This window comes from Gossypium hirsutum, chromosome D12, assembly GCF_007990345.1.
Source record: "Gossypium hirsutum isolate 1008001.06 chromosome D12, Gossypium_hirsutum_v2.1, whole genome shotgun sequence".
Lineage (NCBI taxonomy): Eukaryota > Viridiplantae > Streptophyta > Magnoliopsida > Malvales > Malvaceae > Gossypium > Gossypium hirsutum.
The window spans coordinates 48,882,182-48,908,244 of NC_053448.1; the positions used below are offsets into that span (position 1 = coordinate 48,882,182).

Here is a 26,063-nt window from a genome sequence, read left to right on the forward strand (position 1 = left end):
AAATTGTTTTATTTGAATATTTTTTGGAATTAATAAGTTGTAATAATTATTTTTCAACAAAAACCCGTGATTTTGAATTAAAAACCGAGAGTAGCAATTTGGTAATTAAACGATACCTAAGTGTCAAGAGATAAGAGGGAGAGTCCTTGTCTGTGTAGTGACAAACACGTGGCGAAGTGAAAGCCAAGAGAAAAATATCACGCCGACCCTGCCACATCATCAATCTCAGCAGAAGAAGATATTTATTGTAACCACGGTTCTTTCCTCGGTTGACTATATGGATTAATATATAATTTCTTGAGTTTCATAAAAATATTTATTTATCAATTTTAATTTTTTAATGTTTAATTTAAATTTTTCATCAAATTTTATAATTTAAACAATTAATTTTCGTCAAATTTAGTCTATAGAAAAACACACACAATCATTAAAATATATTTAACAATCACAGTTGACTCTAGATTTATTTTATGAAAATTCAAATCTATTAATATTAGTAATCAACTTTTATCAAATCAATTATAGAATTCAAATTAAACATTAAAAATTTAACAATATTATCTTTATGTACCAACATATATAATTTTATCAAACACGTGAGAATAAAAAAAAACATAGTCATCACATTAAAAAAATGTCATACTTAAATACCAAATAATGTATTGAACTAATATATACACTTGTTTTACTCCGCATGTAATATAGTCATATATTTCATATAATACATTATACTAGGTACTATTGTCACGGACTTAGAGTTTTCCCACGCGATCCGTGCAGCCTTAGGCAGTTTCTCTGCTTAAAACGCCTAAGTCAGCCTAACTTGTAACAAAAAAAAAGATTCAGCAGCAAAAACGCCCAAGTCAACTTCACTCGCAACAATAAAGAATTCAATAGAATTCCCTTAAGATTTTCACGAAGAACAGCAGAAGAACGAAGTAAGAACGAGCCTTGAAAGATGAACAAAAGCAAGAACACTTGAGAGAAAAGTTTGAGTGAATACTCTCAAAATTCTTATTAATAACTCAATGAATATACAATGAGCAAAGAGGTCTCTATTTATAGTTGAGCCTCACAGTATATCAATAGCTATAATTAAAAGCTGAATACAATTAGAACTCTAAGCTTACATAACCAGCTATATACAAATAGAACTCTAAGATTCCATAATTATATCTTCTAGAACACTTCCCATTTCTATCAGGCTCTTGAGATGGGCTTTTAATCTCTCCAATCACCGCGTCAGTTTGGTTGGGCCAGTTTGGTTGGGCTAAATGACCTCCCTCGAACACGATGGATCGCACCAGTTTGTCATGGTTGCGAGCACCGACGCGCAACCCATGACATTCTCCCCCACTTGTACTAGCGACGCCCTCGTCGCATCCTCCTTATGGAACTGGTCAATCTTCCCTTGGAACTGCCACAATGCCTCAGCAGGTTCCCAACTTGCTTCGCTATCAGGAAGTCCCTTCCATCGAACTAAGACTCGTGCTGTGGTCGGTGGTACTTTCGTCTAATTACCCGATCTGCCTCAATGTTTTCTACTTCACGATCATACGAGACTTTTACCCCCATCGGTGCTCGTTCGGACTTGCCTCGATTCGGATCTTCTTGATCCTCATGAAACGGCTTAAGCATGCTTACATGGAAGACTGGATGTACTTTAAGTTTTGGTGGCAACTCCAGCTTGTAGGCCACCTTGCCCACTCTCTTCACAATTTTAAACGGCCCTTCATACCTTCGCACAAGACCCTTGTGCAAACCAGTATATCGTAAAATCAAGTGTAGTTTAGCAATGACTGAGTCACCCACTTGAAATTGTACATCCCTTCGGTTCTGATCGGCCCACTTCTTGCTACGCTTACTTGCCTTGTGTAAACAAGCTCTAGCCAAGTCATTCTTCTCTTGCCAATCTTTTGCGAATCTATAGGCTACCGGATTTGGTCCTGTGTAATGGGTCATAACAGCGTTGGGTGTGAGTGGCTGTTGACCCGTCACTATTTCAAATGGACTTTGATTCGTGGCCCCACTTCGCTGCAAGTTATATGAAAATTGGGCCACATCCAGCAACTTTGGCCAATCCCTTTATGTGGCACTCACATAGTGCCGAAGATACGTCTCCAACAGTGCATTTACTCGTTCAGTTTGCCCATCGGTTTGTGGATGCATGCTCGTGGAGAAGTTCAAATCTGAGCCCATTGACTTGAACAACTCCGTCCAGAACCAACCAGTAAATCGACCATCTCGATCGCTGATAATAGATAGTGGCACTCCCCAATATTTCACCACGTGTCTAAGGAATAACCAAGCTGCTTCCTCAGCAGGGCACTCTTTGGTCGCCGGAATAAAAGTCGCATACTTTGAAAACCTGTCTACCACAACAAGAATACTAGCAAACCCGTCAGACTTAGGCAAACCAATAATAAAATCCATGGATAAACTCTCCCATGGCCTTTCTGGGACTGGCAGGGGTTGAAGCAAGCCGGCTGGAGTCTTTAACTCAACCTTGTCTTGTTGGCACACTAGACAAGTTTTCACATAGGTTTTCACATCAGCACCCATGTGAAGCCAATAATAGCGATCCTCCAAAAGGGCCAAAGTGCGATGCATCCCTGGATGGCCTGCCCATTTCGAGTCATGACATTCCTTCATGACTTCCTTACGGAGTTTCCCATAATGGGGCACATAGAGGCGGTGTCCATGAGTGTATACTAACTCCCCATCAAGCCAAAATCTTCTTGTTTTTCCCTCCTTGGCAAGCTCAATCAAATTTTTGGCCGTAGGATCATGGAACAATCCCTCTCGAATGTGTTCCAACAAAGAGCCATCAGGTTGACTGATTACTGCGAATTCCATCTTTCGACTAAGTGCATCAGCAACATTGTTGGCACTTCCTGGTTTATATTCCATTGTGAAATCAAACTCTGCTAGTAAAACCTGCCAACGAGTCTGCTTGGGAGACAACTTTTTCTGGGTTAGAAAGTAACTATTGGCAACATTGTCGGTAAGGACCACGAACCTGGAACCCAATAAATAATGTCTCCATGTGCGCAAGCAGTGTACTACCGCAGTCATCTCTTTCTCTTGGACCGTATATCTACGTTCCGTCTCGTTAAGCTTTCGACTCTCGAAAGCAATTGGGTGTCCATCTTGCATCAGTACTCCCCCAATAGCATAATCTGATGCATCCGTACGTACCTCGTAAGGCTTCGTGAAATCTGACAAGACAAGTACGGGCTTCCTCGTCATTTCTTGCTTCAATTGGTTGAAGGCTTTCTCACATTCTGGATTCCAATCCCATACCTTCCCCTTCTTCAACATGTCCGTCAAGGGAGTGGTAATTTTGGAGTAGCCTTCGACAAAGCGGCGATAGTAATTTGCCAATCCAAGGAAAGATCTCAACTCTGTTACCTTGGTTGGAGGCTCCCACTCTAAAATGGCTCGAATCTTATTTTTATCCATTCGGATCTTACCGCCTCCCACAATGTGGCCTAAGAATGACACCTCTTGTTGGGCAAATGAGCATTTCTCCTCCTTGACGAACAGCTCATTTTCCCTCAAAGTCTGGAACACCTCCCTCAAGTGTCTTACGTGCTCTTCAAACGACTTGCTATAGACCACAATATCGTCAAGGTAAACAACCACAAAACGATCAAGAAAGGGTTGAAGTACCTTATTCATTAGGGTGCAGAATGTAGCTGGAGCATTCGTGAGTCCGAAAGGCATCACAAGGAACTCATACGAACCGTACCGTGTCACACAAGCTGTCTTTGGTTCGTCCCCCTTGACTATCCGAACTTGATGATACCCCGATCTCAAATCTAACTTGGTAAACCATCTTGCACTACCAAGCTGATCGAACAAATCTGCGATAAGAGGAATAGGATACCTATTCTTCACGGTGATCTTGTTTAGAGCTCGATAATCGATGCACATTCTCAAGGACCCATCGTGTTTCTTTTGGAACAACACTGGCGCACCATATGGGGATTTAGATGGTCTAATGAATCCCGCATCCAAAAGTTCCTTCAATTGTTTTTGCAACTCTTCTAATTCTGGCGGAGACATACGATAGGGGGCCCTTGCTGGCGGCACCACATTAGATACTAACTCGATTTTGTGGTCCACCTCCCTCTTGGGTGGCAAACTTTTTGGCAACTGAGCAGGCATTACATCTCGAAATGATTGTAGCAATTGTCCCACTTCTTTCGGAGACTCACTAACAGACTCAGCGGTCTCTTCGATCTTCAAGGTGGCTAAATATGAGACTTCATTTCTCCGTACACCTTTAGCAAACTGAATTGCTGATAGTGTTTTTCCCTCAAAGCTTCTCTTCCTTGTCACTTTCACCATGCATTGATGTTTCGCCTCTGAAATCACCATGTAATTGCTCGAAGGGGCAATAAGAGCTTTAACCTGATTAAGGAAGCTTAGTCCAACCACAAAATCATAGTCATCAAGTGGTATTACCTTAATGGATACCTTCCCTGACCAATTGCCGAGCTGAAGATTCACTCCCTTTGTAACCCCCTTGATTGGAATACTTTCCGAGTTCACTGTTTTGATCCGACCCCCTTCATTATCTATCTTGAAGCCCAGTTTACAAGCAGCCTCCTCAGACATGAATAAATCAGAAGCGCCTGTGTCAACGAGCGCATTCAATTTTCTGCCGGCCACAATGATGTCTACAAACATCAAACCATGGCTCATTCTATCTTCGACACCCCCTAGTATCGATCCAAGGTTGTTATCCTCCACATCGGACTCCCCATTTGCTTCCATAGCCTTGAGAGCGGCCTTCTTTGGACAGTCCTTGATCATATGTGGACCCTCACAGTGGAAGCACCTTATAGGCCCACTCTTTCTCTTATCCCAAGGTTTCTTACCATCGCCGTTCCTAGTGGGCTTTTCTTTATCTCCCCCACTATTACCCTTTAATCTGGGTTTAGAAGAATTGGAATTGTCTTTCCTCACACCAAATTCAGCAAGTGATTCTGCTACTGACATAGCCTTGGTGAGTTCTTGAACTCCTCGGCGCTGCAACTCTTGCTTCGCCCACGGTTTTAATCCGTCCATAAAGGAAAAGAATGTCTCTTTCTCCCCCATATCTGAGATTTGGAGCATAAGTTCGCTAAACTCCTGTACATACTCCCTCACAGTGCCTTGTTGCGCAAGCCGACGCAACCTTGCCCGAGCCTCATCCTCGGCATACTCTGGATAAAACTGTGCTTTGAACTCACATCGAAACTCCTCCCATGTTTCGATTTCAGACCCACCACGTCTCACATCAGTGGACCTACGACGCCACCACAACAAAGCAACGTCAGATAAATACATCGCAGCAGTAGTTACCTTAGTGACATCCTCCGTGATGCCTTTGGCACAGAAGTATTGCTCGATTCCCCACAAAAAGTTGTCCACATCTCTTGCGGACCTTGTTCCCTTAAACTCTTTGGGCTTGGGAACATCAATATTGGGCTTGGGTGCGGCAGCCGCTAACCCACCATTTCCCAAGGCAACCTTGTAGATTGTGAGTTCACCCTTGAGCTCCGCAATCTCTCCCTTCAAGGCCACCACCATAGCCTCAATGGCATCATCTCTACCAGTCAACTATTTCATATTATCCGTCACATACTCTTTAAGCTGCTCCTGCATGGACTGCAGTCCATCATGGAGCCTATCATCAACATCTTCAACCCTCTCCTTGATATCCCCCATTGAATTCTCGAGAGTGACGACGCGATCCTCTAAAGCTGACAATATGTCCCTTGAGCGACTGGCTTTCCTAGCCCTCCCACGGGTCTCCATTCCCTCAACTTCTTTTGACATCTTTCAACGGTGGCTTCAAACCTTAGCTCGGATACCAACTGTCACGGACTTAGAGTTTTCCCACGCGATCCGTGCGGCCTTAGGCAGTTTCTCTGCTTAAAACGCCTAAGTCAGCCTAACTTGTAACAAAAAAAAGATTCAGCAACAAAAACGCCCAAGTCAACTTCACTCGCAACAATAAAGGATTTAATAGAATTCCCTTAAGATTTTCACGAAGAACAGCAGAAGAACGAAGTAAGAACGAGCCTTGAAAGATGAACAAAAGCAAGATCACTTGAGAGAAAAGTTTGAGTGAATACTCTCAAAATTCTTATTAATAACTCAATGAATATACAATGAGCAAAGAGGTCTCTATTTATAGTTGAGCCTCACAGTATATCAATAGCTATAATTAAAAGCTGAATACAATTAGAACTCTAAGCTTACATAACCAGCTATATACAAATAGAACTCTAAGATTCCATAATTATACATTCTAGAACACTTCCCATTTCTATCAGGCTTTTGAGATGGGCTTTTAATCTCTCCAATCACCGGGCCAGTTTGGTTGGGCCAGTTTGGTTGGGCTAAATGACCTCCCTCGAACACGATGGATCGCACCAGTTTGTCATGGTTGCGAGCACCGACGCGCAACCCATGACACTATCACATACAATACATCATACGTCTATTCGCCAAATTCTCAATCATATAATAGTTAACAACCACACTTGCAACATTATATGCATACAAAGTTCGCTCAACCTCCATGTTCATTTGCAATCATGGGTATAGACACAACACAGAACAAACACAAATGTGGTTTAAGCAAGCAACACACATCAGCAATCACCCAAAAGGTCAAGTACAAAAACTCACCTTGCTTCATTTGTCCTCGATAACTTAGCTTATCTAAACGCCTAAGCCTCATTTATCCTATCAGCTAAGCATAACAACCATTTATCGATTAACTCAAAGGTATTCAAATCTTAATACCCATAGTTATACAGAAACTTTTTCAAGAACTCTTACTCTCTTTCCCTCTAATTTATGAGTACAAAGAGGCTTGGGGCTTACCAACTTATCGAGTTCTTGGCTTCCCAAACTTTGAATCCCACATTTACCACATCATGCAGAGATTTCTTGAACCTTCTCTTATTTTTCAGAGCAACCGAAGAAGACTTTATAGGCTAGAAGAAGATTACTAGCTAGCTTTCGAAGAATTCTTTATTCTCCACACACATAGTTAAAGTTGGACTGTCTCCTTAGTCTATTTTAGCCAATCACTGTTAATTATTTTGTCTCCCACTAGGGGGATTGTCGATTCCAAACTAACTAAACCAGAATTGAGATCCAACTGACCACAATTCAGCCACCAAAATTTTGAATTTCGTCGGTGTAGCCAACAATTTGCCAACCATTCAATTTAATCCTGACTTTTCTTCATTTTTGGGACCAAAAGATAACCGGGTGTGGCAATAACTATCTTAGAATATTAAAAAATATATTGTCTTGACATTAGACTCAAGCCCATGTGCCCCAAAAATGGAATCAAATAACTAGTAATTTGTATAACTATTATGGAAAATTAAAAATATATTATTGCAATACCAGACTCAAGCCCAAGTGCTCCGAAAATAAAATAAAATAACTAGTAATTTTTTATAATTATTTTGAAAAATTAAAAAGACATTGTTGTAGCATTAGACTGAATCCCAAGTGCCTCAAAAATGAAATCAAATAACTAATAATCTTATAACTAGTCTAGAAAATTAAAAATATTTTTTAGCACCAAACTCAATCGCAAGTGACCCAAGTGTCAATCTTTCGACCACAATAAATGTTAGGGATCGTCCCGATTAAGCAACAAACAAGTAAAAATAGCGGAAGAAATTGAGAAGATGAACACACAAATTTAACGTGGAAAAACCCCTCCAAAGAGGAAAAAAACCACGGGTAAAGATAATTTTACTATAATGGCAAAAAAATGAAGAGTACAAAAGATGGAGATAAAACTAAACCCCGAAAACCCGAAAAACAAAGAACCCAAAAAACGTAAACACAAAACTCTCTGAATGTGTTATGAGTTCTAATCTAATGGGTGTATTTTCTAAGGTTGTAAAAGAGCCTATTTATAGGCTAAATTCATATGTCAAATAATAATAAAATAATCTAAACTAATCAGTGTTTGACTGAAATAAATAAACAAAGTTTAACTAAAAGATTATTTTTTAAATTTGACTGAAAATAGGAGTCATACTTAACAATAAATACACAAAACCCTATTGGTAAACCCACTTAATTAGTATACTAGGCCTTTAACCCAATTTACTCATAATTTGATATTTATATATATTTTTTATATTGTGTTTCTCTTTATAACGTGAGATTACTAGCATTGTAAACTACTAACACTCACTTATTTGTTGGCGTGATACATTTGGCACGACATTAATCTCTACTTAACTTAGAAAAATATCAATAATGTTTATAATAATATATATTTTATGGCAAGTGGTGGTCAATTACAGGTGTTGACTGGGAGAAATTAATTTGCTAGTGCTACTAATCTAAAATTACCATTAATCGCCATAAGTGATTCCAACAACTTTTGGGAGTGATTTTGTTGGGAGAAGCTATCTCAACTAATTTTGGAAATTGAGAGTTGATTCATGATCATCACACCAATTGTCGTTGCAAGGTTTGATTGGCGACAAAGTCAATCAATTCACCTCGTTTAGGACTAAATGGAGATGCGATGGTGGCAACTAGAGTATATAGGCTTTTAGTAATGATAGCCTAATATATTTAAGCTACCATATGGCATGAGGATGTAACTTGTACCTCCTGACGAGACTTAATAATATCTTATGTGTATAAGAAATCTCTTACTTTAATTTCTAATGTAATTTTTTTAAAATTTTTAATGTAATTTAATCTATATATATTTATAATAATACTATTGGTTAGTCCAAATAGTTAATTTTGATAAATATTTGATTAAATTATTGACGTGAATTTTTCTTAAATAAATACTATTCTAACAAAAAAAACATTTCAACATGATGAGCTAGAATAAATAATTTAAAAAACCTATGTCAGCTACCAAAATTGTTAAGGGTTCTAATAATTTGGACTAACTAAAAACATGATTAATTTTCGCCCCTTTTAGTAATTATAGCACAATGGTAAATTTGCAGCTTCAATCTACTATGCTTGTATTTGGGATTTAGCCTTTATGTTTTAATCTTTGTAACACACAAAAAAATGTTTTTGTATGATAAGATGGGATGGGCATTTTTAAAAACATTTCAATCTTAGTGTTGTATAAAAAATAATTAAGAATATCAACTATTTTAATTAACTAATAGTATTATGTAGAAAAATTGAATTATGTAAAGATGGATAATAAATCCTAAAGTTGAACCTAGTACAGATGCATTAACCAAAAATTGACCTCACAATCATTTGTGATTTGATTTAATAAAAAACACTTTTTAAAAGATAAATTTAATATAAATAAATTGGTGTAAGTTATTATCAATTGATCGGAAATGAAGCAAGGATAGTTTATAATGTTTTTAATTTAATAACATATAATTTAAATTGATTTGTAATAATTTATCAATTTACAATATTAAATCTCACAATAATTGTAAGTGTTACGGGACTAAAACTTTCGTCTTGCAGTACGTACGGCCTTAGATGATTTTTTCGCTTCAAATATATTTAAATTAGTCTAACTCTCCCAAAATGAGAATTCTCACACTCTAAGGCATTGAAAATAAAATAGAAACAACTTGAAGACAAAGAAAGTTCAAAAGAACAAAACAATCACAGAAAAACAAAAGTATGTCAAGTGTTTTAGTAAATGTTCTCAGTATATTCGTTAACTCAAAAAATATGATACAACAGATGATTACAAATGAGGAAAATGACATCTATTTATAGTTGAGTTCCCCCAAATTTAATGGTACACCTAACTTTACATCGACGGACAAGATCGAAACATATCTACAATTAAGAGATTTAAATAATTCTCAAAATTACAAAATTAAATCTTATCATTTTACAAATCTTTTAATATTATATTTCCTATTTACCAAAGTAGCCCTAATTTTTCATAAGGACTTCGTCGGGCCACTAATGCTTAAAGTAGATGAGTTTTGTCAATTATTCTTCGAATCGGATTAGCTCAAGTGAGTCAAATGAGCCTGGTTTAATATATGGACATTTACAAGACATTATTTGTGTAATAGTTACAAGCTTTAAATGCGAATTGTAAAATAAGCGGGTAATAAAAATACAATAAATTCATAAATATAATACAAATATAAAACATTTTACTACAAAATAAAATAAAATTAATACAAAGTAGAAAAAAATTGGATAAGCGGGAGCGATAATAATGTATTGGGAAATTGGGATGATTTTATATCGCATACCTCATTCCCTCCAAATCCCTCTCAAGTTTCCCTCCGAATAGTCAAATAAATGCTCCTCCGTTTTGGTTCCTCACTCAGCTCCTTAAAACTACATTTATATCCCCATCCCCATCCCCATCCCCATCTCATATCAATGGCCGCCAAAACAATAACTGATTTCTTTAACCCAAACCCAGCCCCAGCCAAGCGGCGGAAACTCTCCACTTCGTCCGATCATCAACCATTTTCCTCTCTCACACCCGACCAAAAATCTCGGATTGAATTAAACAAATGCCTTGCCATCTCAAAACGCAATCTCAAACTCTGTTCCCAAAAGGTTGAAGGATCAGGTTATGTTAAGCTGGAGGAGCTTTTGGTGGAGGACACTTGGCTTCAGGTCTTACCCGGAGAGTTTCAGAAGGCTTACGCCCTCAACTTGTGCAAATTTGTGGAGGCCGAGTTATCCAGTGGCGCCGTCCCTATTTTTCCTCCTCAGCACTTAATTTTCAATGCTCTCAATTCTACTCCGTTTCACAGGGTCAAAGTAGTTATCATTGGTCAGGTAAAATTCCATAGCTTCATGTATGCCATCTTTAAATTTACACTCCATCAACGGGAGACTTGACATGGCAGTTGGTAAAACCTCGAAAATAGAGCACCATTTTGTTTACTTATGAGCGTATGGATTTACCCATGTTACTCGAGTTTGGGCGTGTCCAATTGAGTTTAATTTTAAGAAAAAAAATGTATTTGGAGACTTCTTGGAGGATTAAATCCTTACACGCTCTAATATGTATTGGATACCAATGTTTGGTAGGGTTTTGTATTAAGGAATCAAGAGTTTGAAGTAACATAGATTTTTTACTGATTTCAGGACCCATATCATGGACCTGGTCAAGCAATGGGGCTTTCATTTTCAGTGCCAGAGGGAGTAAAGATTCCCTCAAGCCTGGCGAATATATTTAAGGAACTCAAGCAAGATCTTGGCTGTTCAATTCCACTTCATGGGAATCTACACAAATGGGCTGTTCAGGTGAAAATTGCATACTCTATATTAAAATGCACTGATAATTGAACCCATAAATGAAGAAAATATGGATTTCTTCTTATAGTATCTTCTTCTCTAATTGTTTATATATATTGTAGGGTGTTCTTTTGCTTAACACGGTTCTCACTGGTAATTTTCTTACCCATATTTCAGGTTGTAGTATTATTTTTATGTGAGATTACGATGGATTCTTATGACTTTGGTCATGGAAATATGTACACTGCATTCATGACCAAGATGATTATGGCAATGGTATGGTGAAACATCATTTAACTGTAAACACCATAGGAGCTAAAAAGAGAACTATTTAGCAACTGCAAATTGTAATAGCTAGTTTATAAAAGAAGCAAGATAAACCTTTTAGGAGAAGTCTGCATGATTCACCCTTTCAAATTAGATCCAGGTACCAGTTTATCAAAGTGTTATCTCTTTAGGGATTTGAAGAGGTTGTGAAGATTAACATAGTTACCTTGCTTGTTCATATAACAAAGTCATGGTCATGTTATACAAATCTTAACTTAGGGAATGTTTTGCTACCTCTCGGCATCATCTCCTTTGGAGATTGTTAAGTGGTTTAATATTGCATCTCTTAAATATTGGATTTTCTGTGATATAAATTAAAGTTGGCCTTCCACTTATTGCTAATTGGTTTTAGATCGGGTGCTTAACATGGTATCAAAGTCAAAGCTTTGTTATGTTATTGATCCAATGTGGTAGACAACCCTTTGTAAGGTTGTCCTCGTGTGTGTTATGTGAGCTACTCGTGAAAAGGAATGTTGAGTGGTGTTATACCACATATGTTAAATATTGGGTTTCCCAAGATCGACAATTGGATGCTTAACTGAGATGAAGCTGTCCATCTCTTTTTCTAATCTATAGCATTCTTTGTTTTTTGTTTTCATTCTTGATATTTAGTAAGGAAGCAGCAAGCTAATTCTCATGCAAAGAAAGGGTGGGAGCAATTTACTGATGCTGTTATTAAGACTATCTCACAAAAGAAGGAAGGTGTTGTTTTTCTTCTATGGGGGAACTCTGCTCAAGAAAAATCCAAGTGCGTCTTTGTTTCAATCCTATTCCTTCCCTTTCCACACTTTTATATTTTTTAAATTCTGGGAATTTTTTTTCTTGCAGAAGTTAAATTCTGCTCTTCAGCTCATTTTGAAAGAATAATTCCTTTCAATATCTTATCTACATTTAGCGTCTTGCATGCACTTGCCATTTTAGGGCAGAATGCTAGTTTTAGTACAACTAATCAAGGGTGTGGGTTATGCTATTCAAATCCGGGTATGAGTGTTAAATATGGTTGTTGAGCATGAATATTTCAAGAAAAAGAAGTTGGAGCAACATTGGTTGAAAATAGTTGAAATCTAAGATATTTGTTATTCTATATGTTCTTGCTCTATGTATCCTGCTATGTTGGTATGTTTAAGAGTGCATTGCAATGTCAGGTATAAAATGTGCACTGTTCCAATAGGAAAACTAAAACGTTCACCATTATAATATTGGCAAACTTGGTTGAGACTTATCTTAATCTATCACAGACTGATTGATCAGACAAAGCATCACATTCTCAAGGCAGCTCATCCTTCTGGTTTGTCTGCAAATAGAGGCTTCTTTGGTTGCAGGTTAGTACAGGTCAAAACAAGTTCACTTTGTGATTTGCACATGGAGTCTGCTGGCTTTGTTATAAATAATTCAGTTTTTGGATTCCAAGGTATTGGTTGGTTTATTATTGGATTTTATGGTTACAACAATGGGCCAATTGAACTTGGTATTAAATAGGCTTGGGTAAGAGTGTTGGACATAAGTATGTTCCGACACAGGTATATATACTTTCTTTTTTCAAGATTTCCATGTATTTGGAGGATCCTTGAAAGATCATATTTCTGTATCATTGTCCTGGATATGCGTTGGACATGGACATTGAACATGTGTACTTGAAGAAAAATGAAACGTTGGAGCAACACAGATAAATAGTAGGCACGTACAAAACTGAACAGTTATTATTGTTCTCCCTTTTGAATTTGTTTTTACAGGCTATATAAAAATATCACTTATCAATGACTAGGGTTAAGTCCCCATCTTTTTATCTAATTATCCATATTTTTTAAACAGGCATTTCTCTTGCACAAATCAGCTTTTGGAGCAAATGGGAACTGCCCCTATAGATTGGCAACTTTGATATCTGACTGACCTTTTCTGCAGACATTTTGTGTGCAAACTAATCTATAGCCTTCTACTTGAATTTTGCTAGAAAGACAAGCTTTGGGGATTTGTTTCGGGAATTAGGTTGTGATTTTGCAATAGGCACATTTTGGGATGGGGTTTGTAACAGTTATGTGATCCTCTACTAGCTTTTGGAGCATATTTGTATGCAGAAGTCACCAAAGACTGTGCAATGATATCATGCTCATTGCTATTTGCTAACCTAATATTCTCTTTATTTATAGGGTTACTAAATACTTGATCTCTAATCTCTTAGAACGCTGAGTTGTTAATGTATGACTATCGTTATAATGTTAACCTACTTCCAAGTTCTCGTTGTGCTAAAGAATTACAGGTTTTCCTCGGAAGAGGTTAAGTTTACAAAATTTGACCTACACTGGTAGTTTTATGGCTCAAATTAAGACCTCATTATCATAGCAATTTTAGTTCAGTCGAAGTAATAGAAGACCTTAACACAGAAAATAACCAATAACGGCATAAACTGTAAGGTGAGCATGTCCATATACAATTCTCCAACTTTTCATGTTTCTTAAATTATGTTCAATATTTTTATTGATGCATATCAGAACATGAGCATGAAAGTATAATCCTCTAATGGTTATCCAAATATATCAAATTCTTAAAAGAAGATTGAACATAGTTTGTCTCAAACATTCACACCCAAGTTTGAATAATATAGATATCCGCTACTTATTTCAAACTCAACCCATGTAGAAGTTTAATCTAATCACATATAACAGAATTATTAGACTTCAAGTGATGATGTGTGTATCTGTTAAGCTACAATAAGAGCATGGTGTAGATGCATAGCAACTTATTAACTAGCATGTAAAATAATAATAATAATAATAATAAAACAAACAAAAACCGACTTCAGTGCATTAAAAATAAATTTTTATATTTAACCTTTCCCTGCAAAGCGATACAATAAGCCACATTTTCAACCTTTTTCTTTTACATTCCATCTCTCTTAAAGTTGCAAAACATAATGAAAAGTATTGAACTCTTGATTACTCGTATACACCCAAAATACATGTAAATATATATGTAAATTGCAATTGATCCAATTATAATATATATAATTCATACAACAAATCCCTTAACATGTTTGGTTTGGGGAGAGTATGAATGCATTATAGCTCAATTCAGCGGGCTATCACTAAACTATTGTTTGGTTCATTGTAATTGTCTATTACGGCCCGTGTATGCATACGAGCTTAATTAGGGAAGAGAGAACATAACAATTCCCTGTTCTTCCCACTGAATGGGTGATTCAGGGTGTGACTTGATATCCCCTCTCACTCAGCCTCATTTTCAACCTTTTTCTTTTACATTCCATCTCTCTTAAAGTTGCAAAACATAATGAAAAGTATTGAACTCTTGATTACTCGTATACACCCAAAATACATGTAAATATATATGTAAATTGCAATTGATCCAATTATAATATATATAATTCATACAACAAATCCCTTAACATGTTTGGTTTGGGGAGAGTATTAATGCATTATAGCTCAATTCAGCGGGCTATCACTAAACTATTGTTTGGTTCATTGTAATTGTCTATTATGGCCCGTGTATGCATACGAGCTTAATTAGGGAAGCGAGAACATAACAATTCCCTGTTCTTCCCACTGAATGGGTGATTCAGGGTGTGACTTGATATCCCCTCTCACTCAGCCTCATTTTCAACCTTTTTCTTTTACATTCCATCTCTCTTAAAGTTGCAAAACATAATGAAAAGTATTGAACTCTTGATTACTCGTATACACCCAAAATACATGTAAATATATATGTAAATTGCAATTGATCCAATTATAATATATATAATTCATACAACAAATCCCTTAAAATGTTTGGTTTGGGGAGAGTATGAATGCATTATAGCTCAATTCAGCGGGCTATCACTAAACTATTGTTTGGTTCATTGTAATTGTCTATTACGGCCCGTGTATGCATACGAGCTTAATTAGGGAAGAGAGAACATAACAATTCCCTGTTTTTCCCACTGAATGGGTGATTCAGGGTGTGACTTGATATCCCCTCTCACTCAGCCTCCGTTACTTGCTTCGCCTCCGGCCACTTGCCCCAATCTCTTCTTGGGCATGCCATAGAAAAGGCAAGAAGAGAGCTGCCTCTGTTTTTCTTCGTTCTGAAACCTCTCTCACTCAACCCGATAGCCCTTCTCACCCAGCCTCCATTGCTTGCTTCGCCTCCGACCACTAGCTCTAAACTCTTCTCGGGCATGCCATAGAGAAAGGCAAGAAGAGAGCCGCTTCTATTTTTCTCTCTCTAAATAAAAATTTTCAAAGGCTTCTCCTTTCTTTGTTTTTTTGTAACAGACCCAAGAGTTTTAACCCTATTATTTTCAGGTATTTTTCTTCACATAAGTTACAATCCTTTTCCTTGTATGTTAATAACTTAATATCATTCATTTACTGGGTTTCAGCTCTTTTAGTTTTATATTGCACCATTTAAAAAAAAGACCTTTATGCTTTTTTTATTAATGGATGATTTCTTTTTTTCTTTCTTTACTTCATGATTAAGTATATAGGCATTGTTGGTTCATTCTAAGAGGATATTGGATGTTGTTTTATTTTGGGTTTAAATTGTTAAAAGCATTAATTAGTCAAAGGAAAAGAAGTGTTTTTAAGGAGGATTTGGGGTTGCCTGTGTTCTTCTGTTCTTCTTCTTGATTTGTTGTGTAAAAGAAAGCACTAGGTGTTAATTGCAATGTATTTGATTAGTTTTATTTTGCGGGTGACTGATTTTGTTGTCATTTAGAGTATGCTAAAGTGAATGGTGAATTGCTTACTAAAAGAGGAGAAAGGTTTTATTTGTTTAGGATGCAAATCTATCATTTGTGCTTTTAAGTTCCTCTTTAAGTTATTCAACAAACTTGTTTTGACAAATTCATCACACACACTTTGCTCCATGTTTGATTCTTGTTCTTTTTTAACTTTCCTTATTAAGAAAAACTTTAAGATAGAATTCTTTTACTGTGTCTTCAGTGGTACCTACAAACACAATTGAATAAGCAATTAATGGATTTCTTGGAATAAGCTTTGACACCATGAGTTTCTCGTTAAATGTAACTTTTTTTCCATAACAAAGCTAAGCAGAGCAAGACAATGAATCCAAGTTAAAAATCATTAAAACTAAACAGAACATTGATGGAGTGGTATCTGGACCAATGATCTGGTCTAATTGTCAGCCGATGAATCCCTAGACTATGAAACCAAATAACATATATTCCTTTAAATTTGAAATGTTATTCATCTCCTATTACACATCATGAAATATTCCTATTTAGCTTTTTCTTCTTTGCTGGGTTATGTTATGTTATTTGTTTCTTTTTCGCCGTGTTATGGGCATGTTGCTTTACTTATTCAAACATATTGCTTTATTTATTTTTCTTCTTTTAGTACTGAACTTGTCTTGTTATTTTCGCCTCTCAGTCCCAGCCTCCCTTGCTTTCTTCGCCTCCGGTCACTAGCACTTTTCCCTTAGTCCCTTGGCTTGCTTGCTCCACTCACAACCGAGCCTCTTGTAACCACTGGATCACAGTAAATTCTTTTGCAATTAAATTCTTTGATTTTTTTATTGTTATAGAGATTATTATTGAAGAACTGTGAACCTTTTAACTTAATTCTCTCTAATATGATACTGGCCAAGATTGTTAACTTTACATCAAAAAATTGCATTACTAGAACATAAAACCAGCAACACTTCGAGTTACTAGAATAATTACCTTCTGTCATTTCAAGAATTCTTCCATAGTTCTAAGATTTTAAGCTCCATTGGAAGAAATAAGAAAGCCTACTTTGATATTCTCATCTAATAAAACATCCTTCAATACACTCCGCTTCAATTATTAGATAGAATATATTCTATCAATGTCTTATTTGCATTTAACTCTTTAACTTATTCTCCATCTTTGATAAGTGCTAAAAGTAACATGTTTTAATCTTGTTCTTAATACGTTTTTGGATGATTATTCGATGTTAATTGTGAATTTTATGCTTTTAATCTTCTAAATTTATGTTTTAATGCTTGATAGAACACTTTGGAGCAAAATGAGCAAAAGTTAAAGTGTTAGAGCAAGCTACAAGAGCCACACGGTTGTGTGGTAGGTCGTGTCAATTGCACAGAATTATGCACCGAACAGCGAAAAAACACGATTTTTAAGTTTTTCCAGCATTCTAAGACTTATATATGACAAAAATAAGAATATAGGAGGAATCCACCATAAAATACTCAAGAAAACAACTTGAAGAATATCATTGAAGCTGATTCTAAAGCAGATTTCTGTCAAGATTGAAAATTCTTAGTTGATTTTTTAGTAAGTTATCATGAGTTTAACTATTTTTTGTGGTTATATTATATCTTGAATGCTTTTATTTTCAAGCATGAATTAATTTTTTAAATATTTAGGGGAGATGAACCCTATGATGAGTTCTGTCATTTGATTTCTATTTTTACACAATAAACACTTAGTTTCTTATTTTGAACTATGTGTGTTTAATTATTGATTTAATATTTCTAGAGTATTAATTTATGTTTGATGTGCTTAAATTGATGGTTGAATAGATCCTATTTAAGATTAGATCTTGCCTAATTGAGTGGAGTTGTATATAATCCTAGAAGTAGGATAATATAAATCTATCATATTAGAGTCAAATCTAATAGGAGAATTCATAGCACGAGTTAATGTGAGAATAGGGGTTTCAATTAGAAATAAATTTCAATTAATTAACTTAGAGTTAATTTTTTTTATGCTTGAAGGAAATATTAACATAATTTAGAGATTTTTACGAATCAATGTGTTAAGTAAAGAAATTGTGTAATTTAGATTGATAATGACAAATGAAATCTAGGTGAATTCTTTCTTAGGTATTGTTTTGGTTTTTTGAATGTTAATTGATTATTTTTCTTGATTTATTCTTTGTCATGTTCGTTAGTTAATTAAATTAGTTAATTTTAGTTTTTAAATCAATCACTTGAATTATTCGGTTAAATAGTAGAAAGATAGTAAATACTAGTTCTTTTAGTCTTCGTGGAAATGATATCTTTGCTCACGTAACTATATTATTAATTGATAGATGTATTTGTCTTAGTCAAATTTTTAGTTAGTTCCGTAAACATCAAGTTTTTGGCCTTGTTGCTGGAGACTAGAATATAAGGAAAATTTTATTTCTATTAATTTAGCATTTTTTTAATTTTAATTTTAATTTTAATATTTTTGTTTTTAATTTAATTGTTACATTTTAATTTTTCTTTTGTTTGATTCTTACAGGTTCCTTTGGTTTATAACTAGAGGCAACCTGTTGGAATCGTTAATTTTTTATAGTGAAATCGAAAAAACTGCTCACAAAAATTGTAGAGAAGTTAGAGAAGTAAGGTAAGGTAATAGATTTTAATAGACGATAAAGAGTAAAATGACATTACTGTGGAGATGGATAATAATCCTATTAATCTGCAACTTCCTACACGTCCTGCTCCTCGGACTATGAATGACTATGCTAAGCCCACTTTGATTGGGATTGAATCGAGTATTGTTAGATCGACTATTACTACAAATTATTTTGAGATTAAGCCTAACACAATTCAGATGGTGCAGTTGTATGTTCAATTTGATGGGTTGCAAGATGAAGATCTGAATGCTCATTTAGCTAACTTTTTGGAGATCTACGACGTATTTAAGATCAATGTTGTTACTGATGATGCCATACGTTTATGGTTGTTCCCATTCTCTTTGAGGAGCAAAGCGAAATAGTGGTTGAATTCATTTTCACGAGGTTTCATCACTACTTGGGCTCAGATGACTAAAAAGTTTTTGTTGAAGTATTTTCCACCAGCCAAAACAATTAAGTTGAGCAATGACATCTCTTCTTTTGCTCAATTTGAGCTTGAGACATTTTATGATACATGAGAAAGATTTAATAATCTTTTGAGAATGTGTCCTCATCATGGATTACCTTTGTGGCTTCAAGTTCAAACATTTTACAACAGTTTGAATCGCTCGAATAAGTAGATAATTGATGCAACAACTGGTGAAACTCTTAATAATAAGGCACCTAAGGCAGCTCAAGAATTCATTAAGGAGATGACCCTGAATAATTATCAGTGGCAAGTTATAAGAACAAAACCTACTAAGGCAGCTGGTGTTTTTAATATAGATGTAGTTGCTATGTTGGCAAGTCAGGTGGAAGTGTTGAATAAAAAGATTGATTGTTTGAGTTGCAGTAAACATGTGAATTCAGTAATGCAATGCGATGTGACTGGAGCCAGGATGATCAATCCGGAATGTTTGCGCTTCAAGTCTAACATGGAGCATGAGTAAGTCGACTTTATGAGTAATCATTTTAGACTTCAAAATAACCCGTACAACAACAATTATAATCTAGGATGGAGGAATCATCCAAATTTCTCTTGGGGTGGTTAAGGAAATCAGAGGTCACAACCCCCTTCGGGTTTTCAGCAACCTTATCAGCAAGAAAACAAATCGAATCTGCAAGAGATGTTGACTAAATTTATTTTAGTGTCAGAATCTAGATTCTAAAACATAAAAATGACTTTGATGAATCAACATACATCTATTTAGGGACTCGAGAATCAAATTAGCTAGCTTGCTAAATTGATTTTGGAAAGACAACAAGTAAGTTTACCTAGTAACACTGAAACCAACCCAAAGAAGTAAGTCCACGCAATCACTGACGAAGTGAAAAGGTGTTGTCGAGCTTGAAAAGAAGTTGAATCTAGAAGCTGTTGAGAAAAATGATGGGGTTGAGGAATGCAAGAAAGAACATAACCTAGTGGTCAGAGAATACAAACTACCAATTCCATATCAGGTAAAGTTGAAGAAAGACCGCATCAATGAACAATATGATAAATTTCTTGAACTTTTGAAAAAATTGCATATTAACTTACCTTTTGTTGAAGCCCTTTCTCAAATGCCTAAGTATACAAAATTTTTAAAGGAGCTATTAACAAATAAAATGAAGTTAGATGAACTGTCCACTGTGGAGCTTAATGAGAAGTGCTCGGCCATTCTCTGAAACAAACTACCCACCAAGCTTAAAGATTTAGGAAGTTTTATTATTCCTTATTTTATTAGTAGTTTAAATGTAGAAAAACCTTTGGTTGATTTGGGTGCTAGTATAAATATAATGCCTTATAAAATGTTCAAACAACTTGGTCTCAGGAAACTAAAACCCACTAAGATAAGTATTCAATTAGCTGACAGATCGATTAAGTATCCTAAGGTTATTATTGAAGATGTACTTGTTAAATTTGATAAATTCATATTCCCTATTAATTTCATTATATTGGACATGGATGAGGATATTGAGGTACCCATGATCTTAGGTCGACCTTTTTTAGCCACTGTTAGAACTATTATTGATGTGGATAATGGCGAACTTGTGTTGAGGGTAGGTGATGAAGATGTTACTTTTCAAACACGTGATTTTGTGAGAGTTTCTAGTGAGCGAGATGATACTCGTTATTCTATTAATGTTAGTAATCATGTATCTCAACATGCTTTGCAGGAAATCACTCATGAAGACGTGTTAGAACTGTATCCTGTTCAAGGTGATAGAAATCAAAGGACAAGTGAAGAAAGAATGATGAAACTCGATGAATTAGATGAGTGACGAACAAAGACTGATGATAACCTGAGAACGTTCAAAGAAGTAACAAAGAAATGCCATGGTGTGCATTTAAAGAGGACATACCAATTCAAAGTTGGAGACAAAGTGCTGCTGGACAATTTAGATCCACGAATTTTCCCTAAAGATCTTAATTTAAGATGATCGAATCCATTTGTAGTACAAAACGTATTTCCATACAAAACCATTAAGGTAACACACCCTGATTATGACACATTCAAGGTAAACAATCATTGACTCAAACTTTATCCTGGTGTTAATATTGATAACGAGAGAAAAGAGCTCCGACTCCAAAATCTAACTTAACCATGAGCTTAAAAAGGGAAGTCTAGCTTAGACTTTAAATAAGAACTTCTTGGGTGGTAACTTGAATTTTTTTTATTTCATTTAATTTTGTTACATGCTTAGTATGTTTACTTTTATTTCTTAAAAAAATAAATAAAAATAAATAAATAAAAAAATGGTCAACACGGTCTAGGGTAGACCATACGGCCTGACGACATGACCATGTGACTTACATAACATGGGCACACGTCTATATGCACACGGGGCAAAAAAATCTTAAGAGCCACACGATTACAGAAAGTTACATGGCCTGGAGACACGACCGTGTGACTCATACACCCCTTGGCACGGTCATTAGAAGAAGCGAACAATAAACCCACACAACCTCACACGGCCGTGTGGCACATATGACCTAAATACATGAGCGTATCATAGATCGTGTGACTACTAGAGTTAACTTTTCAAAAAAAATTTTGTGACACATACGGTCTTAGTGGATTCACACGGTCTGGTGACATGGTTGTATGGTGCACACGATCTAGACACACAGGCGCGTCCCAGGCCATGTGAACACTGGAGTAATTTTTAAAAGTTTTTGATAAGCCATATGGCCTCACAGAGATACATGGCCGTGTGGCCTACATGGCCTGGCACATGGTCGTGTACCATTTTTTTTAAAGCTAGTTTTTTTTTTCTTTTGTTTCTTTACTACCCCATTTCACCAAACCTAAATCCTAATCGTTTCTCTATCTTTACCATCATCACGTATCCAAAAGTCCCCCTAACTATCTTTATTTTTATTTGTTTTTATTTTATTTTCTGAACATATATGTTTTATTTTATTATGCACTTTATTGTTATTCTTTTGACTTTTTCTATTTGTTTTGTCATCTCTTTATCTTATTTTATTTTTGTTTATTTTTTTATTACTATGCTCGAAATCATGTTTTTAATTTAGGATGTCCTACGTTTCTAGATTTTACTATTTCGGCGAAATCATCCAAATTCAGGGCATTTTTAGTTCTCTTCCTCACTTCTGATATATTGCTTCTTGTGGTTATATTTGTTTGTACATTGAGGGTAATGTACATCTTAAGTGCGGGAAGAATTTTATATATTTATGTGATATAGTCCTTGAATTGTTATTGTGTTTAAGTAATTTACTCACACATATCATTAAAGTTAATTTATTTAATTTGGAGTTTTTATTGATTCTGTTTGGTATTAATTTGTGGATTTTTGTGTATTATTTGATTTATACTTTAAGACATGAGAGGGTCAAACATGATAAGCCATTTTTTAGAAATTACTATTTTAGGTTGTCTCCTTAAACTGAAGCATTATATTGAAATTTTAAATTTACAAGTTTGACATCAAAATCATAATTTTTTGTAAGCTTTTGAGCCTATAGAGCATATATTTTTTGTACTTATTTTATTTTCAGTTGTGAGTATGTCAACTTGATTTGTTATTCTAAAACTTGCTACGGTTATACATGTCGAGGCTACATTATTGATTTGATATATTGAGATAATAGAGACATTTAGGATTTAATCAGATTAACCTTCAAACATCTTACCTGTTGTATTACCACTTAGTAAACTCTGTTGATCCTAACATATCTTTTTATTTAACAGTCGTTCATCTTAACCTGTAAACCACATTAATGTTGTAACATTTTTTTATTAACTCCATTTTTGTCAAGATTCGATTAGGTTAGTTGTTTGACTATGTTTCATCATTTACATTTATGAAATTTCTCATTATTCTAAAAAAACCCAAAAAAAAGAAAAAGAAAAATAATTAAGCTTGAATCGTTAATCTCATCTTTTGTATAAAAGCTCATATCCACTATTTATTTTTTGTTGATGTATTTTTTTAATTCAGCAACTTATTTTTTTTAGTTTGATAACTTATCAACTCGACTCTTTATTGTAACAAACTTTTATGACCTTTTCCGCACTTTTAACCTAAGCCCCGCTACAACCATGTAAAGACATCTTAATTTGTGTGTTATATCATTCTATAGTGGTAGGGATTTGATTTTCAAGCAAGCATATGATAATAGCATTTCTTGTTCGACTGTTGAGTGCACATTACTTGAACTTTAAACACCTTGGGTGCTTGAGTGAACCTTAGTGAAGGTGTTCGTTCTTGTTGAGTTTGAATTTTAGGTTATTGTTGAGATAGGGGAGACACCTATATTTTTATGCCTTAAAAGTTTCTACTTGGATTGTTTGTGTTCTTTAGTGTCATTTTAGTTTGAGTTTTCAATGTATGCTTATCTGTAGATTATCCTAAGACATTGTCAGTGAAAACAATAAATTATGGGAAGTTAACTTGAATGTGGGTTGAGAACTTTGCTTGAGGACAATCAGATGCTTAACTGTAGGGATATTTGATAAGTGCTAAAAGTAATATGTTTTAACCTTGTTTTTAATCTGTTTTTGGATGATTATTCGATGTTAATTATGAATTTTATGCTTCTAATCCTTTAAATTTATGTTTTAATTCTTGATAGAGCACTTGGGAGCAAAAAACGAGTGAAAATCGAAGCGTTGGAGCAAGCTACAAGTGTAACTCCCCTTAACCCTAAACCGTCACCGAAACAGGATTACGAGGCATTATTGGACATCTCAGACAATTTACAAATAATTCTTAGATAAATAACGAACATATATAAAAGAAACATAAATTCATATAAATTTATGCTAATTGACTTCATTTTTTTTCTATTTTTTTTAAATTTTCGACAGTATTTCTGCTTATTTTTACATAAAACCCCCTGCAAACTTAAAACCAAAAACAACCCAATACCAATATTTCAATCAAAAAAAATTTATACTTTAAAACGCTACTAAATCATACTTAATAAATTGATTCACTATTTTATTTATCATTCAAAAGATTATAACCATTTACTCCCAACCAAGATCATTTAGCATATATATATTTATATATATACGACTCGCGTTCAATCACCTAGTACATGCCACTTAAACAAAAAGAAGAAATACATCACCAAAATTTTCTTGATGGAGTCGGGATATTTCTAGATGCTGAACTGGACCTTGAACTCTAATGACCTGCGCACGAAAACAACTGTACGCTGAGTATTTCATACTCAGTGGTATTACCATAATTCAAATTATAATATTAATAAACATGTAATGTATAAAATCATACATACAAATTTAAACTCAAATTTCCTATTTCAACAATAACAATTCATCAATTAATATCATATATCCACAATTTGGAACTTGGACACATCATGAACCTTAGATTCATTTCTCAATCTCATATCACATTTCAATTCACAATTCAACTTTTCATTTCATTTCAATAGCTCGATTGATCAACTCATTCGGTTTATCATTTCATTATTTACCCTATTAACAAAACTCGAACTTTGGCAGATACACAGATCCAACCAAACACTCCAGTATGGCACCTAGTGCCTCATCGGATAGTTCGAAGCAATAGTTGACACCAAGTGTCTCATCGGCAAAGCTGAAGAAAGTTGGTACCCAGTACCTCATCGAATCTATCCAAAGAAATATATTGACACCCAGTGTCTCATCGACTCGAGGTCGAAGTATCCCTGAACACTTCCAATCCTATGACATGCCAGCTATATTTGACTCATCCCGATTAGTTAATAGGGTCTCCAAATTCACATATTCATACATAATCATAATTTAATTCACTTTATTCAATTCAGAATTTTAATTCATTTTCCAATCAAATTCAAACTACTAATTACTTTTCAATCAATATACTTTTCAAATTCTCATATATTTTCTTCATTCAATTCAATTTGATTCAATTCAAATCAATATTATCATTTCAATTACTTACCTAATTTTACTTACTTTACATATAAATTTAAATAGATCATTTACTAATAAATAATTTAAATTATAGTAATACAAACCGTGATTTTCTTGAGTTTACTCCTCGATAATCTTCTCTTTTCCCTTCCGTGCAGATGCTTCTGGTTCTTTGTTAGCTACAAAAATAATAATAATTTACAGTATTAATTACATCACAAACTATAATAAATAATTGAATTTCTAATCGATTCCTACCTTGTTCTCAATTTAATCCTAACTAAGTTTTCTTACTTTTTTAATTCAATTCACACTCTATTTCTATTCAAAATTCATCCAAACTCAAATTTAACTATTAAAATTATAGCATATTTTCCTAATTTCAAATTTCCCTCAATTTAGTCCCTAAAACATAAAACTTATAGCTTACTTCACAATTTAATCCTTTTTATCAATTCTAACTTGAAATTCATTCAATTAAATCCCTAATTCAACAATTTATTCAACATAAACCATGCTTAAAACCTATAAACTTCCAAAACCTCAACTTAATTTCAACAAAACTCTATTCTAAAGCTTCTAAAACATCAAAATTAAAAGAAAATGGCTTAATTGACTTACCAATCAAAACTTTAAACCTTAAACCTTTAGTTTTTCCTTTATCTTTTCTTTCTTTCTTTTTCCTACTCTGTTTCGAATGCCTCTGTTTCTTTTATGTTCTTCTTTTGCTTCTTTTTCTTTTATTTTACTTACTTTACTTTATTTATTT

At 34.7% G+C, this 26,063-nt stretch overlaps 2 protein-coding genes and 1 non-coding gene across 4 annotated transcripts; 1 reads left to right on the plus strand and 2 right to left on the minus strand.

Annotated features, from left to right (window-relative positions):
• Positions 1-1,479: 1,479 nt before the first annotated feature.
• On the minus strand, positions 1,480-5,580 carry LOC121224554 (uncharacterized). The gene is made up of 2 exons (XM_041108014.1): positions 3,199-5,580; positions 1,480-2,034 (listed from the first exon to the last, which is right to left on the minus strand). Exons 1-2 carry the CDS (start codon positions 5,578-5,580, stop codon positions 1,480-1,482), a joined length of 2,937 nt encoding a protein of 978 aa, XP_040963948.1.
• Positions 5,581-10,228: 4,648 nt separating this feature from the next.
• On the plus strand, positions 10,229-13,707 carry LOC107946297 (uracil-DNA glycosylase, mitochondrial). Of its 2 annotated transcripts, XM_016880555.2 has the most exons (6): positions 10,229-10,794; positions 11,107-11,265; positions 11,379-11,409; positions 12,196-12,331; positions 12,822-12,905; positions 13,396-13,707. In XM_016880555.2, the coding sequence occupies exons 1-6, from the start codon at positions 10,303-10,305 to the stop codon at positions 13,460-13,462; spliced, it is 969 nt and encodes a 322-aa protein (XP_016736044.1). In that variant the 5' UTR covers positions 10,229-10,302; the 3' UTR covers positions 13,463-13,707. The 2 variants fall into 2 exon arrangements, with proteins under 2 accessions (XP_016736044.1, XP_016736045.1); XM_016880556.2 differs by lacking the exons at positions 12,822-12,905; positions 13,396-13,707 and adding an exon at positions 12,412-12,815 and having other exon boundaries at positions 10,235-10,794.
• Positions 13,708-19,375: 5,668 nt separating this feature from the next.
• Positions 19,376-19,482, minus strand: LOC121224820 (small nucleolar RNA R71). Its single transcript, XR_005922564.1, has one exon. It is a non-coding gene; the product is annotated as a small nucleolar RNA R71 (small nucleolar RNA).
• Positions 19,483-26,063: the final 6,581 nt, after the last annotated feature.

What these genes read in the sequence shown, in the direction of transcription:
- LOC121224554 (XM_041108014.1), bottom strand. Translation starts at nt 5,580, where the DNA reads ATGGTGGTGGCCTTGAAGGGAGAGATTGCGGAGCTCAAGGGTGAACTC. An exon ending in ATTTCACGAAGCCTTACGAG is followed by an intron (nt 2,035 to 3,198) that starts GTACGTACGGAT and finishes TATAACTTGCAG; the next exon opens with CGAAGTGGGGCCACGAATCA.
- LOC107946297 (XM_016880555.2), top strand. Translation starts at nt 10,303, where the DNA reads ATGCTCCTCCGTTTTGGTTCCTCACTCAGCTCCTTAAAACTACATTTA. An exon ending in AAGTAGTTATCATTGGTCAG is followed by an intron (nt 10,795 to 11,106) that starts GTAAAATTCCAT and finishes TACTGATTTCAG; the next exon opens with GACCCATATCATGGACCTGG. An exon ending in AGAGGCTTCTTTGGTTGCAG is followed by an intron (nt 12,906 to 13,395) that starts GTTAGTACAGGT and finishes TTTTTTAAACAG; the next exon opens with GCATTTCTCTTGCACAAATC.